Here is a 15,961-nt window from a genome sequence, read left to right on the forward strand (position 1 = left end):
TGCCGGTACAGATTTGGTACATCATTGGTGAGCACTTAGTATTGTTGTACAGTACTTTGGAAGGGGAACAGAGCACATTTAAGGTGCTGTCCTAAATCTGCAGCAACCAGATTTTGGTGATTTTATCACATACAGTGGGAGTAGAGTTGCATTTGTGCTTCCGCAGTGGGAGATAAACTTTGGGAGAACAACTGTGAGCACTTTGTGTGCTTTGGTGCAGTGTTTGCACATCTTGCAGGGAGTCAGGCATTGACAAAGGTTGCATATTGCTATGGCAACCAGAGGTGAGAGCTCTTCATTGCTTCACATCAAGAAGCTTGAAGGCTCACATAATTATGACATTTGGCAAACCCAGTGCTATAATGTGTTGCTCCAGAAGAAGCAGCACAAGCCCATCAAAGAAAGGGGTGTAATGCCCGCTTCTCTTACTGCTGAAGAATGGGAAGATATGGATGAGCTGGCAAGATCTACTATCATGTTGTCTGTGTCAGACTCTTTACTTTTCAGCATTCGTGAAGAGAAGACAGCTTGGGGAATGTGGCAAAGATTGCAGGACTTGTATGCACAGCAAAGTGCCTCAAGCAAAGTGTATTGGTTGAAGAAACTCATAGGTCTTCAAATGAAGGAAGGGGCGTCTATGACAGCCCATCTAAATGAGTTTAATGGTATTGTTAGCCAGGTCATCAATCAAAAGTTGGCAATGGACGATGAGTTCAAAGCCACCTTTCTCTTATGCACTTTGCGAGAGAGTTGGGACACATTTAGGACAGCTACTAGCAATTCATATGCTATGCTGTCATATGCAGATGTGGAGGGTGCTCTCCTTCAAGAGGAGATGAACAGGAAGAACAACTCTGTTGGAAAGTCCAATGCAATGAATGCACGTGGGAGATCCCAGCAAAGGGGTAAAAGCCAAGAACGGGGAAGGAGCAAGTCCCGCTCCAAAAAGGACTTGGAATGTCATTATTGTGGCAAGAAGGGACATATCAAAAAGCAATGCTACAAATGGAAGAATGATCAAAAGGAAAAGGGAAAAGGCAAAGACAAAGACAAAGATGAAGCCAAAGATGCAAAGCCAAAGGGCAAAAGTGGAGTCAAGATTGAAGAAGTCAATGTGTCACATGCAGGTGACAGTGAGGATGAGGTCCTATTCACGTCTTCACTTGATGCCCATTCACTTCTTGCAGAGATGGTCATGGTATGCACTCATGGATCATTGATTCAGGTGCCTCCTTTCATGTCACAGGTTGCAGAGACTTGTTTGTCAGGTATACTGCTGGCAATGAAGGAGTAGTTTATTTGGGTGACAACCATGCATGCAACATTCTTGGCAGAGGTGATGTGAGGCTTGTCTTTTCAGATGGCTCACAGCTTATGCTCCATGATGTCAGGCATGTGCCTGAGATGCCTGAGATCAAGAAGAACCTGCTTTCTACTGGACAGCTTGATGATGCTGATTATGTTACCACATTTGGTCGTGGAAAGTGGAAGATTAGTAAGGGCTCACTGGTTGTTGCCAGAGGCTCTAAGGTGGACACTCTTTACTTCATGCATGCTGGTGTTTGTCACCATGTTAATGTAAATGCAACCGAGCTGCCGGAAATCTCTATGTGGCATAGCCGGTTGGGACACATGAGTGTCAAAGGAATGGAGCAATTGTCTCGTTTTTTGGTTACTTGCCTTCTCTAAAGTTCTCAAGTTTTCAGTTTTGTGAGCATTGTATATATGGCAGGCAACTCTAGTGCCCCCACAAGAAAGCTCTTGGACAGAAAGATGCTCAGTTAGAGCTTGTGCATACAGATGTATGTGAGATGCCTCAGCTTTCTTTGGGAGGGGAAAAATATTTTGTGTCTTTTATTGATGATGCCACATGCAAGGTGTGGGTTTATCCTCTTCGTTTGAAGAGTGATACATTCTCAGTGTTTCAGAAGTTTGTTGCTCATGTTGAGAATCAAACTGGCAAAACACTGAAGGCTTTGCGTTCCGACAATGGTGGAGAGTATATGTCCAAACAGTTTCAGGACTTTTGTGATGCTAAAGGCATCAAGAGGGAGCTCTCTACTCCTTATGATCCTCCACAAAACGGGACAGCAGAGAGGATGAACAGGACCATTCAGGAGAAGGTCCGTTCTATGTTGTCACATGTTGCGTTACCTCATGGTTTTTGGGCTGAAGCTGTTATGAGAGCCGTTCATCTTATAAACAGGTCACCTAACACGAGGCTTGGTGGGAAAGTGCCAGAGGAAGTATGGACAGGGAAGCCGCCGTCATACAAGCACTTGAGAGTGTTTGGTTGCGTTGCGTACGTGCACATACGCAGGGAAATACGCACCAAACTTGATCCTAAGTCTCACAAATGCATATTGCTAGGATATGGTGACAGAGGTGAAATGGGGTATAGACTTTGGGATCCAGTGAATAGAAAGATTATACGCAGCAATGATGTCATTTTTGATGAAACATGCATGTATAAGGAGCCTGCAAGGCAACAGGAGCCTGGCAGAGTCATCTTTGATGATGATGGACATCATGGACAACAACAACCAAGGGCTGTAAATCAGCCATTACAGCAGCAAAACCAGTCCTTAAATGGTGCTGAAAATGGTCCAAATGGATAGCCAGAGATGGCAGAAGATATCCCTATGGATATCCCGCAGTTAGAGGAGATACCGGGCATGATCTTTCAACCTTATGGCATGGAACAGGAGCCACCAATAGGTGATATGCAGGCTGGATAGCAACCTGCAGAGATAATGGTCATTGGGTACGGAGGTCCACAAGACTCTCTAGAGCCCCTGACAGGTTTGTTCCAGGGGTTGACTACTTGATGCTCACTGACTGTGGGGAGCCCTCATGTTATAAGGAGGCTTTACAGAGGGCAGACAAGGCTCTTTCGGAGCGTGCTATGAAGTCAGAGATTCTCTGCACAAAAATGGAACATGGAAGTTGGTGCATTTGCCTACAGGCAAGAAGGTTTTGCCATGCAAGTGGGTTTACAGGCTCAAAGTTGCACCTGATGCAAAGCCAAGATACAAAGCCAGGTTAGTGGCTAAGGGCTTCAAGCAGGAATATGGTGTGGACTTTGATGAGATCTTCTCTCCAGTGGTAAAAATGACCACACTTAGAGCTGTATTAGCTTTGGTTGCTCATGATGATCTGGATTTGATTCAGATGATGATCTGGATTTGATTCAGATGGATGTGAAGTCTGCTTTTCTTCACGGTGATCTCCATGAGGAGATATATATGCAACAGCCAGAGGGTTATGCAGTGAATGGAAAGGAGAAGCTTGTATGCAAGCTGAAAAAGAGTCTTTATGGGCTCAAACAGGCACCAAGGGAATGGTATCATAAATTTGATACATTCATGAAATCCCAGGATTTCAGGAGAAGTGAATCACTGCTTATACACTAAGAAAGCTTCGGATGGCAGTCTATTGATCCTTATCTTGTATGTTGATGATATGTTGATTGCCGGGAAATCTCGTAAAGAGATGGATGCCTTGAAGAAGAGGTTGCATCAGACCTTTGATATGAAGGATTTGGGTGATGCAAATCACATTTTGGGTATGCGGATACTTCGGGACAGAAATCAGCATGTGTTGTATTTGTCTCAGAAGGAATACATTGGCAAAGTTCTGCAGAGGTTCAATATGGACGGGGGGAAGAAGACTAGTACTCCTTTGCCTCCATATGTGAAACTCAGTGCTATGGACAGCCCACAGTCGGATAGTGACAGGGCTGATATGGCCAAGATTCCGTATGCTTCAGCTTGTGGCAGTCTCATGTATGCCATGGTTGCTACTAGGCCGGACATTGCATTTGCAGTGGGAGTGGTTTCTAGATACATGGCCAAACCTGGCAAGAAGCATTTGGAAGCAGTGAAAGGTGTCATGAGATACCTGAAGGGCACACAGGATATGTGCATTTGCTTTGGCAAACAGGATGCATTAGTGCATGGTTACACGGATTCGGATTATGCCGGTCATCCAGATAACCGGAAGTCTACTACCGGTTATGTGTTTACATTCACAGGAGGTGCTGTGTCATGGATATCCAGGATGCAGAAGTGCACTGCCTTATCTACTACAGAGGCCGAGTATATTGCAGCCACAGAGGCTTGCAAGGAGGCATTATGGCTATCTCGGTTAGTGGTTGATTTGGGTTATACAGGGGATATTCCATTGTTGCATTGTGACAGTCAGAGTGCTATCCAGTTGGCAAAGAACCCTGTCTTTCATGCAAAGACGAAGCATGTGGATGTGAAGTATCACTTCATCAGAGAGGTGATAGAGAACAAGCAAATTCAGCTTGTCAAAATTCACGGATGACAACCCGGCTGATCTGTTGACAAAGAGTTTGCCTCCAGAGCGGTTTGTTCATTGCAGACACTTGATGGGCATTGGATGAGGCCAGTTTCAGCCTTGATATGGCCTTGTATATTATCATGTACATGCTGATGTTTTTTCTTTTCCTTCATTTAAGGGCACTTTGCCTTTAAGTGGGAGGTTGTTGGGGTAAAGGCATTATGCCCACCCTTGTAGTGTGTACAAGCCCATAAGGTTTTATAGTACATAGTACACTTAGTACTTTTAATGTACTAAGTGCACTATGTGTACTTGAGCAAATATACATGTGTGATAGGGGAGTCACACACTCACACTTGATGAGTTGACTTATCCCCACATATGTCTCTCTCTCTCTCTCTCCCTTCTTCTCTGTGTATGTCTCCCACATGAAACCTAACCCTAACTGTGTTTCAGCTGAGCTTTCTCAGCTCCTTCAATACCAATCATTGATGCGACACCCATGAATCCATCCTTGGAGAGTCTCAAGAAGTGATCTCTATAGAACTTGTTGGGAAATCGGACTTAAGTGTGGGAACAGCTTCTTAGCCTAGGAATCTTCCTCTGAGGTAAGCAGTGATGTCACACCTCATTTAATAAGGTCAAGAAAGAGGTTGTACTTTCAGCCCATAAAGGGGGCACCAATTTACTCACAAATCCATCCATCAATCAATCAAGCAATCAAGCAGTGTACTTTGTGCCCAAGCTACTGCGTCTTATCTTGTACTCTCTCTTCCTTCTCTCTCTAGCCATGGCTCTCTTGCGCACACCCCCACCATAGCTCTTGATCCAACATTGATATCAGAGCCATTACTTGTCATCACTGTCTGGATCTCGCGCGCTGGTTTTGCTGTCTGTGCCTACCCGTTGCTGTCTGGATCTTGCACGCCGTGCAAGTTTGGTTCCACTGTCGCCGCCACTGCTGCCCGCCTGGCTAACCCCATGATAGGGTACCGGCCGGGTTGAGTTGAGTGCCACCGTTCAGCCGGCTAGGCAGACTGGGGGAGCAAGGACCCCGGCTGAGCCTCCCATTTGACCAGGTGGTGCTGGGCACCAATCTGCCTTACCTGCTTACTCCCGATTTTGGGCTACTCTGGTGATTTTTTTGCCCCGTGCCTCCCTTGCCTTGGATTTTCGCCCTCACATTGCTTTCAAGTCGTCTTACTGCTCGACGCCGGTTTCCGGTTTGCTGGATGCTGTCTTACAGTTGTCCGCGACCCACTGCTCGATTGCTTGGAGCCGTTTGACTGATCTCTCCAAGTACAGAGCTGTCGCGTCAGCACCTCCTCTGCATCGACCTACCACCTACAATCCTAATTTTTCAAATTAGGGGTTTCTCAAAATCAGGTTGATTAAAGCTTTCGTATTGAGTAAAAATTGGGGGGTTTTTGGAAAATTGTACCATTAACCGCGAATTAAAGATCTTGCAAATACCTGGGGTTTTCAAAATTGATGCGAAAATTGGTTAACTAAGGGTAGTTGCATACTCTCACGTTTGGGGCTTTCTAAGAAATTGAGGCATTTGAAGCCTCCACCGACACGTTGAGAGTCCCTCGGATGCTCTGCAGTGGCCCTTGGGCCTAAAATGACGAGCCAAGTGTCCACTGCTTGGCGTCGCCGCCGGAAGAGAATCTACACCAGCAAACATCATGCATAGGTCCTTGCATTTTTATGTTTTAGCTGTGTGTTTGAGTCAATAAGGTGCTTTGCCCGGGTCGTCCCCCAAAATGTGTATTTTTCCCTTTATTTTGTATGTTCCAAACTCTGAGATTTCATAATTTCTAGCTAGGAGTAAGGGAGGGTGACAAAGATTAGTTGCTATACTTTGCCTAGGTTTACTCGGGATTTTCTTACCGCAACATTGGAGATGTTGAGTGGTGAATCAGCCGAGGGGGGGGACTGGAAAGCAGAGTAGGTAATGAAACTTTTTTTTTGCGTTAAGGGTCTCACCACTCCTTCACTCGGAAGGGGGTTTTGTTGGGAAATCGGAGTTGTGTGTGGGAATAGCCTCTTAGCCTAGGAATCTTCCCTTGAAGTAAGCAGTGATGTCACACCTCATTTAATAAGATCAAAGAAGAGGTTGTACTGTTAGCCCATAAAAGGGGCACTAATGTACTCACAAATCCATCAATCAATCAATCAAGCAATCAAGCAGTGTACTTTGTGCCCAATCTACTGTGTCTTATCTTGTACTCTCTCTCTGTTCCTTCTCTCTCTAGCCATGGCTCTCTTGCGCACACACCCGCCATAGCTGTTGATCTAGCAGAACTCATACTTAATACCAATCTTTGACCGGCGACACCCATGTCTGATGTATGGGCCGAGTTTTGTTTTTGTTGAGGTATTCTATAGAGGAAAGTTATTTTTTTGTCTTTATGCAAGCTTCCTGTATCCAATCATCATGTTTCTTTTAGGGGGAATTTATGCTGTGTAAAGGGTTGACAATGAGATTATGAATTGCTGTGTAACCCTTTTTGTGCTTCAATTTGCTTGCGATGAGTTCATGTTCTCACAGATGCTTGGGAAAGTTATTTTTTTGTCTTTATGCAAGCTTCCTGTACAAGTTGCATGTGTACAGATTATTACTGAGAGTAAGCTGACATTTGGTGGCAGGTGTGCAAATGAATTTATCTCACTTCTTGAGAGGGCCGTCAAGTCCTACGTGACCGAGTTCAAGCACTTCTTAAATTTTCTAGGGTTGGACTTTAAGAATTTGTTATTTCTTTAATTGTGCTTGGCACAGATAAGATAATCGGAACATCAAACAACTTATTTCCAATGATCTTATTATATTGGAAGTTTCTCATGCATGTGCTTTTTGGATTTGGATGTGGCTTTAATTAGTTGTAACAAAATGGTGTTTACCAGGGATGTATTTGAAAATTCACCTTTTCTCATATCAGCAGAGGAAGCGGGGACTGCTGAAGGAATGTGAGTGCTCTATCTCAGCAGGAAACAATCCTCTGTTTATTCTTGTGCTAGCTTTTAGTGAAGGTGTTAAATATCACATAGTAATAGCTGAGTCAATCTCACCATGCATTGGTTTTCCAAATATGAACTTTGCCGGGCAGATTTTCTTTGCTATTGAATCTAGCAATCTGAAAAGAAGTCATGCGCACCATCCAAGAGGTTGGGGTGTAATGGGCTAGGTTGCAGAGAATACAATCGGCTTAAAGTTTAAACTGATGTAAGAAATGAAATTGAAATAATATTTAAGCCATTCGTAAATGTGTGCCTATTATGTTGATGAAATATGCATATTTTTTCATGATTAATTTAGAGGTTCCTTATTTTGCCTTTTCACCCCCATTTTTCTTGTAACCTGTTCCGTTTTAGCTTTGCCATCTTTCTGTCTCCCTCTCACATGTTGAAACATTCAGGTTTTCTCCACATAATCTCGCACATGCACATGCGCCCGCGCGCGCACACACACAAAACAAATAAAAGTAAAGAAACCTCGGGGTTTCTCTACAAGGTTTTCGTCTAGAAATGCTCAAAAATTAAGGTTTTGAGGCCTTTGAGTGTGAGCATATGCACAAAAGGATATAAAAACAAATATTCCTTGTTGCTTTTCTACAAGATGTCTCCTTTAGAAAGCTCAAAGCCTAGGGTTTTTAAACCTCTTGAGAGTTTCTTGTTGTTTCTCAACAAAACTTTTTTGGTAACAGCACGGTTTGGATCCACAATACGTGCCACATGAGACAAATCCATTTTCTGGGCTTTGGTTGGTACAGAGATTGCTGGGATCTTGGCGATTAGTGCTTGCTGGAGCTCCTGCGTAGCTTGACACCAGCAGCAGCAGCGCGCCCCCCCCCCCCCCCCCCCCCAAAACACCCTGCGCCACCCATCTTACCAAAAAAAGAAAAAATCAGAAAACCGCGGCCCCTGTGCAGGTTCCCTCGCCTGGTTAATCATCACTAATGAGAGCTTAAACAAGGGTGATGAGAGAGCAATAGACCTACTTAACTTGAAGGAAACCTAAAAACTGGTGGATGTGCAAATGTGCTCCACTTGTATCGGAGCTGGTAGCAGCTTGCTATCGGCTCTTGTAAAAGGGTGAAAGTAAAAGCCACTGCTGATGCTGCTGTAGGCCTCTGCTGCAGGGTCCGTGCTTGTGTGCTTATGGTGCCTTTGACTTGTGGCAGCGCTCCTTGTCCCTTGATTTTGGTCTTCTGCTGCCATTGAGATGTAGTGCACATGCATGACAGCTTTGGTGTGTACTAGGGCAGGCTGTTAGAACCTTGATGTGTTTGGTCACAAGAAGATAGCACCACATGGTAACCCCAAATGTATGTGTTGTAGTATGCAGAAACCCCCTTGATTGTAGGCTCAACAATTCAACCTGGAGATGATCTGAGTTCTGAGTATTACCAGGGTGCAGAGGTTGCGTCCTGAGAACTTGGAGATGTCTTAGCGCATGCCAATATATAGAAAGGATGGGCACAAGCGCTTAGCAGTCCTGGTGTTGTGTGCGGAAAGGACCTGCAAATAGTGGCTATTTTGGAGAAAATGAAGATTTTTGAGGGCACAATCTGCATGCGAGTTGCCATGTTTGAAGGGTCCTTTACTGAGGTCTTGATTTGTTTTTCTCCGATGCAGCTTTTGTGTGTATTAGGGCAGGCTTTCAGAACCCAGATGTGTTTGGTCACAAGAAGATATCACCAGATTTGAAAGGAGTTAGGCCTATAGATTGTATGAGACTCGAGAGTGCCTATTGGAGTTCAAGATTTTTCCTGATAGCTCAAAATGCGTGTTGTAGTATGCAGAAACCCACTTGATTGTAAGCCCATCAATTCAACCTGGTTATGATCTGAGTTCTGATTATTTCCAGGGTACAAAGGTTGTGTCCAGATATCTTAGGGCATGCCAAATATATAGAAAGGTTGGATACGAGCACTCAGCAGTGCTAGTGTTGTGCGTGGAAAGGACCTGCAAATAGTGGCTGTTTTGGAGAAAATGAAGATAGTGGAGCGCACAATCTGCATGCCATGTCTGAAGGGTACTTTGATGAAGTCTTGATTTTGTTATTCTTAGATGTTTTGATGCCAAGCATGTATATGCTTGAAGTGGTTTTGTCATCAATACTTTGTGATTGAGGGGCAGATGAACATTGACAGGTCTTCGGTAGAAATGAATGCGTTTTTTAAATTTATCTATGCTTGTTTTTGCAGTGAACAAGTTGATGACTTCAAAGAAACCATCATCGCAACTGGGAAAACTCATGAAGTAAGCACACACCTCCTCTCTCTCTCTCTCACACACACACACACACACACACACACACACACATTCTCATAGCTGGTTATAGCTGATTGAAATGTAAGAGGATACAACGTGTGGTGAATACAAGAGAAGACTCACAAGAAGGGATCTTTCACAGCACAAAACTTTAAAACCCAAATTGCACAAAAAGTTGATGACTTCAAAGAAACCATCATCACAACTGGGAAAACTCATGAAGTAAGCACACACCTCCTCCTCTCTCTCTCTCTTCACACACACACACACACACACACACACACACACACACATTCTAATAGCTGGTTATAGCTGATTGAAATGTAAGAGGATACAACGTGTGGTGAATACAAGAGAACCAAGAAGGGATCTTTCACAGCACAAAACTTTAAAACCCAAATTGCACAAAAATAGAGATAGGGAAGAGTAGTGTAATATTGAAGTGATAGAATTGTCACCAGTTGGCCGCCCAAGTGGCTCTCCTGTAAAGCCCCCATAGGACCACCTCATACACAAGCTAAACACACAAGGTTAGTACATATAGAAGGGTGCAAGCAAATTGTCCTCCAAACCATAGATTCCATTAGGAATCACCCCCGAGCTAGGGGCTACGGTCCACTCCCCGCATGCCAAGCTAGTCAGTCCTAGCGTCCCATACCACTAGAGCTTGTCCTTGGGGACCTTCCGCAAGACCATGTGTGAACCGCCATGTCCATGGCAGGAGACCGGTTCAGGCACAGACCATCAGCCAACTGTATGACCGAATGAATCACAATAACCCATAAGCCACTTGTATAATGACCATTGCTCCTATAAATATTAATCCAGCAGTTAATAGCCATAACAATGGATTATCAATAATAATAAACTGTAGCCACCCGTAACCTGCCTATGGCCTTCCCCTAATCCCAAGGCTCCCCAACTCTGACCAGATTAGGCCCTAATCTTGAGGATTAGTGTTAGGTACATAACATCTTCCCTATTTTGTGCCGAGGTACGGGAGGCCAAGGACTGAGGCCAGGATTGTCTCCCCTACGGGAGGCCAGGCCTTGTGTCGCTTGTAGTGTGGCCAAGACTGAAACCCACTGTCAGGGATCCGAGTTTTAGGCTTCCCACTGAGCCAGTTATGTGCTTAGGAAGACTTGCTATGTATAGGTTACAAGAACATGAGATATAGCCATTGCATAATGCATGTGCACACATCTCTGCTTGCTTGAAACTAATTTTGTGTGACTTGTTTTCATTTTGACATGGTTTGTGGCATGTGAACAGGTGGTAAGTATCTTGTTTAATCCTTTAATTATTGGGCAAAGGTTTTATAACCTTTGGCAATCTTCATGAAAGTCTGGATCGTCCATTGGGTTGTGCCCAGGGTCCAAGGGCCATGTGTGGGCAGTCCAAACTTTGGGCACCCCATTTGGTCATTTAAAGCCTTTTGCCCACTTTAATGTGTGGGCACTTAATGGAGGTGCCCACCATTAAACTTGGTAGGCTATGCCACATGGCATAAGAAGACTGCACCCCAACAAACCTACCACCCTCTCCCACGACTCCCTCCACGTATCTAGGTGCATCTTTCCCCTTGGGTTGACTCACCCTATGAAAATCGACCACCTCTGAAGTTTACAAAGGAGAGAACAGCTGCCGATGATTGTGTACTTGCTGTACCTTGTAGCCGTACACAATACCTACTGTACTTGTAGCCATACCCATACCTGACATAGTCACAACGCAATGGGAACGGGAACAGCCCATTCCATCCGGAATGGGAACAGCATATAGGGATTAGGGAATGGGAATGGGAATGCCACGTCAACACACACACACACACACACACACACACACACACACACAATAAAAGCTAATGATTTTTCATTTAAAACATGACAAATACGATACACTATACGTAGCCATTGATCATGAGACTTGAGTACTCAAGAACAAATAGAAATAGATCCAGATTCCACAATCAACTTCTGAAACTTCAAACAATACAAAGAGAGGCGCAATGCGTAGGAGCTACAAAGATAGATGCAATGCGCATGAGCAAATCCCAAATGTCAAATGACAAAAAACTAAAAGATGGACCGCTGGCTGAGGACAGTACACAGAAGTTTAAACCATCCCATTTTCAATCTTGTCAGAGAACTGCTGAACTGAGTGCTTGCGTTGCTGCCGTCTTCTGCTGAACCCGCCTCCTAATTTGTCTTCGCTGCCCCTTGTTCTTCCGCCTCTGCCCATTGTGCTTCCACTGCCCCCCTTCTGTTTCCGCCCTTGCCTCTGCTCCCACTGCCTCCCTTTGTGCTCCCGTTGCCCCCCCTCTTCTCCCGCTTCAGCTCCCTCTGCTCCTGCTCCGCCCCCTTTTTTTTTGCTTCCACCCCTGCTTCTGCTCCCGCTGCTCCTTCTTCTTCTCCCGCTTCTGCTGCTTCTGCTCCCGTTGCCCCCCCTCTCTTCCCCCATTTTTTCCTTTGCTGTCTTTGTCCCTCCTGCTCCCGCTGCCCCCCTTCTTCTCCCGCCCTTGTTGCCCCCTGCCTGCATTCGCCCTGCTGCTCCCGCTTGCTTCCGCCCCCGCCGCTTCCTCTTCCTTGCTCTCAGCCGCCTCTTCCCCACCGCGGCCTCTTTCATTCAGCAGCAATCTTTTATTTGGATTCAAGTCGGCCGCCCATTGTCGATTGGCTCTATGGCTTTGGCCACAACCAATCTTTCGTCCACTCCACTGGCCGGGAGAATCATTAATTTTTCGCAAGATGAGCTTGCCTCTCTTTAGCACGATATTGACATTGACATCGAGACCACCCTTGTTGCAAGAGTTTATGGCTCCCATCCCTCTCGTTTGCAGGCCCATGAATGGCTTCTAGTAGCTCTCCCTTCATAGCTGATTGTGCACTTCCAGGACACTCGTTTGCTTGGTTGAGGCTTCTTTCAGGTGGACTTTCATTCTCCAGAAGTTACTTCTCAGGTTTTGGCCGGCAGCCCCTTCCCTCTTGGCCCCAAGAAGATTTTCTTTTTTCAGTACCAGGTGGGTTTTGATCCAGTGGCGGAGGATCAACGCCTTACCCCGTTCTCACTGTGGTTCCCTGCTCTTCTTGGGTCCTATTGGAAGCTTTTAGCTTCCATAGGGGCATCCTTTGGCCAGGTTCTAGAGATACTAGCCCTTCTAGGCTCTCCTGCCTCAGCATCCGCGGCTGTTACTGCCTCTTTTGATGGTATACCCCGGGTTCTTGTGCTTGTTCCTGATCCATTGATTTCTGACGACCATATTATGCTTCAGAGACCCTACGGCTCTCATTTCTGCCAGAGAATGGAGATTGTAGGTAAACCTGACCAGTGTCGGATTTGTCATGGACAGGGCCACTGCTAGAGATTGTCCCAGATCGAGGGGCCATGCTAGGAGGCGACGTGGTTCCACCCATCAGATGCCTTCTACAGTTGCCCAGACTCCAGTTGATCCTATGTCACAACAGATGTCTTCTACAGTTGCCCAGACTCCAGTTGATCCTATGTCACAACAGATGTCTTCTACAGTTGCCCAGACTCCAGTTGATCCTATGTCACAACAGATGTCACCATTTGGCTGCCCAATTGGTCCACTCGTGCTTTCTTATTATGTATGTACATTGGACTGGTGTCCATGGCAGTTGTTTATGCCAGGGATTGATGCCACTCATGTGATACTGTGGACTTGGCTTTCCGTTGGGACTTGTGTCTCTGTGTACATGCTCGGAAACGCCTTGTGGATTGGTGTTCCATTGGGTCTGGTACTTCGTGTACTTGCCTAGAGCATGTCTATTTTGGTATAGTCTCATAAACGGGGATTGTCCATACCAATGCTGCATTGCATAGCATCTTTATGTGCTTGCTTGCAATTGGAATTGCATGCTGTTTTCATGCTTGCTTGACCAATGTGTAGTTCTGGGTAAGGGGACGCCCGCCCACCAACCGTGCGTGTGAAATTGTCTGCTGACATGGTTGTGGCATGTGACAGGTGGTAAGTATTGGTCATAAACCTAGCCTTAGGAGTTTGCACTAATTTATAAGTGAGTGTGTACACACTTCATTAAGTTTTGGGTGACCAAAACTCACTTATAAATTATGACCAGCCCGGTGTTTACACACACTGATGTCCCGAGGTGGGCAAAACCCAATGTCCACTGCCTAGACCTTATCCCCTTTATACAAAGGGAGTAACCAGCCATGTGTCCACTCTAGCTTGCTCCACAAAGCACCTGCTTGCCACCTACACTGGACAACTCACCACCTCACTCCTCTCTCTAGAGATAGGCGCCTCCTTCATGAGGACATTTGGGCTGTATTTTCTGCACTTTCTCCTTCCCAACTTCATATCCAAGCTTGCTAAGGTGTTTCTCAAGCTTCCAAGAGTGTTTCCGGGTACTAATCACTCTCCTACACACTCCCAATGACTGAAATTCAGCAAAACAGCTCTCTTTATTGCTGTAATTTTTGGTCTTTTTGCTGAAAACCCTAATTTCAACCCTCCTTTCTCAAGTTGAACCATAGGGGAAGCTTTCCCAGGGTTCCCTTCATCCTCTTGAAGACTTTTGTCGCCAAGAAATGTGACAAATCGAAGATCTCATCACTCCAAGGACTTCCATTGTGAAGACTTCCGCTGTCATCGACTCTACTTGCAATAGGTAAGCTTTTATGCTTAAATATGGAAGCAAGTAGCAGGAGGGAGAAACCGGATTACAAGATCACATATCCTGTGTACTTTCTCTTGTCCTACGTGCTCTCTTGCAGATTGTTGCTACCATGTGTTGGTGGAACAATAGAGAGCATGGAATATGGGCACTTGAGAGGGTAGTGTGAGTTGCAATACTGTATTCGTATGCATTGGTATGGAAATCTGGTCAGAAATGCCCATGACACTATGTACTTGATTCTCCCAAGATCAATATACTTTATTTGAGAGAGGGGTCGGCCGTTCTGGCTCATTGTTCGTCTCTTGTTAATTCAGCAAATTACTTCTTATATTGAGCATGTGTCCATCAAATCTCAGTGTATTTAAGTGTATTGATTAGCATTGTGTTCAACCAAGTTACAGTAGACCACACAACACATTGGGTTGTGGTCAGGGATGGCAGGCACCCTCGGACCCTTGTGCGGTGATAGAGGAGAGCGGTTTTAGATTTCTCGCTCAGTACGACAGGGTTGCCCTTTAGCCCCATTATTATATATCATAGTTGTAGAGGCCATGAGCATCTTCCTCCGCTCCGCTGTTGGTATTTCTGGATTGAGGTTGCCTCTTCGTAGTCAAGAGGAGCTTGTTGACTCTGAGTTAGCTGATGACACAGCCAAGTTCTTGGAGGCCTCACACATATGCTTATGTTCCTTCCGGGTAGCATTGGAAGAGTTTTGTTTGGCAGCAGGGACACATTAATTGGCACAAATGTGTTGGTTTTTGGATTAGTGACTCACCGAGAGTTGCTTGGGGTGCAGAGCTTGGTTTTACTTGGATCAGTAGAGGATGCACTACTAGATATTTGGGATGCCAGGTTGGGGTTGATATTACTCCTGCATAGTAGTGTGCTCTGGTACTTATGAGCATCCGGAAGAAGCTTCTTCATTGGAGCTCCAAGAGATTAGATTTAGCTTCTGGAGCTTTGGTGGCTAATTAGGTATTGCTTGCCTCGGCTTGGTTTATTGCCTCTTGTTTGTGCTTCTCTTGTGCGTGCATTGGTCAGCTGCGGGGATTGATCCGTAATTTTCTTTGGTCGGGTTTGGATGGCACCCCAGACACTTGTGCCAGGGTAGCTTTGGCTCAGAGTTATTCAGCCCAGACGAGAGGGGGGACTGAATATTATTGATCCGGAAGTTCAGTGTAGAGCATTGCTCTGCAAACTTGTGGTCAGAGGTTTCCTACCAGGCACTAAGCCTTGGAAGGATTTTTTCTTGTCTCAGATTTTCGGATGCATACCCCCGTGTTGGGAGAGATTGGCTGCCTAGCACATGGTTTTTGTTCACAAAGGTTGATATTAGGGCACCATCTTTCCCGCTTATTGCAGCCATTGTCAAAGCATGAAGAAGCATGAGACCATTTTTGTGACAGAGGCTTTCTAGTTATTTGGATGAGGCTGACCGACAACCTATTATGTGGAATGAGTTCATCAGGGATGAGGCCGGTCGGCCACTTGGTGCATCTTGTTACATGCAGTGGTTAGGATGGGAGAGATGTGCATCATAGTTTTTGTTTGGAAGACCTTTAAGAGTCTTCCGGAGGATCGGAGAGCTGCATCCATTCAGCATCTTAGGGGCTCTCGCATACGTATTGATCAGATTGATGTAGCTATTCCGCATGAGTGGCTCTCTGGGACCTTTCATGGAGACTATCATCCAAGTTGGCTGGGAGTCTTTTTGAGGA

At 45.4% G+C, this 15,961-nt stretch overlaps 1 protein-coding gene across 6 annotated transcripts in view; it reads left to right on the top strand.

Moving 5' to 3' along the window:
* LOC147613476 (retinal-binding protein) overlaps positions 1-15,961 on the top strand; it is a 196,775-nt gene that overhangs the window by 60,231 nt on the left and 120,583 nt on the right. For all 6 annotated transcript variants that reach the window (XM_086781412.1, XM_086781411.1, XM_086781413.1 and 3 more), the window contains exons 8-10: positions 6,958-7,041; positions 7,213-7,275; positions 9,516-9,570. In XM_086781412.1, coding sequence (XP_086637538.1) covers positions 6,958-7,041; positions 7,213-7,275; positions 9,516-9,570 — 202 coding nt within the window. The remainder of the gene's footprint in view (positions 1-6,957; positions 7,042-7,212; positions 7,276-9,515; positions 9,571-15,961) is intronic.

The sequence above is a fragment of the Cibotium barometz genome, chromosome 43 (assembly GCF_041138505.1).
Source record: "Cibotium barometz isolate CiBa-2024 chromosome 43, ASM4113850v1, whole genome shotgun sequence".
In the NCBI taxonomy this organism is placed as follows: Eukaryota; Viridiplantae; Streptophyta; class Polypodiopsida; order Cyatheales; family Cibotiaceae; genus Cibotium; species Cibotium barometz.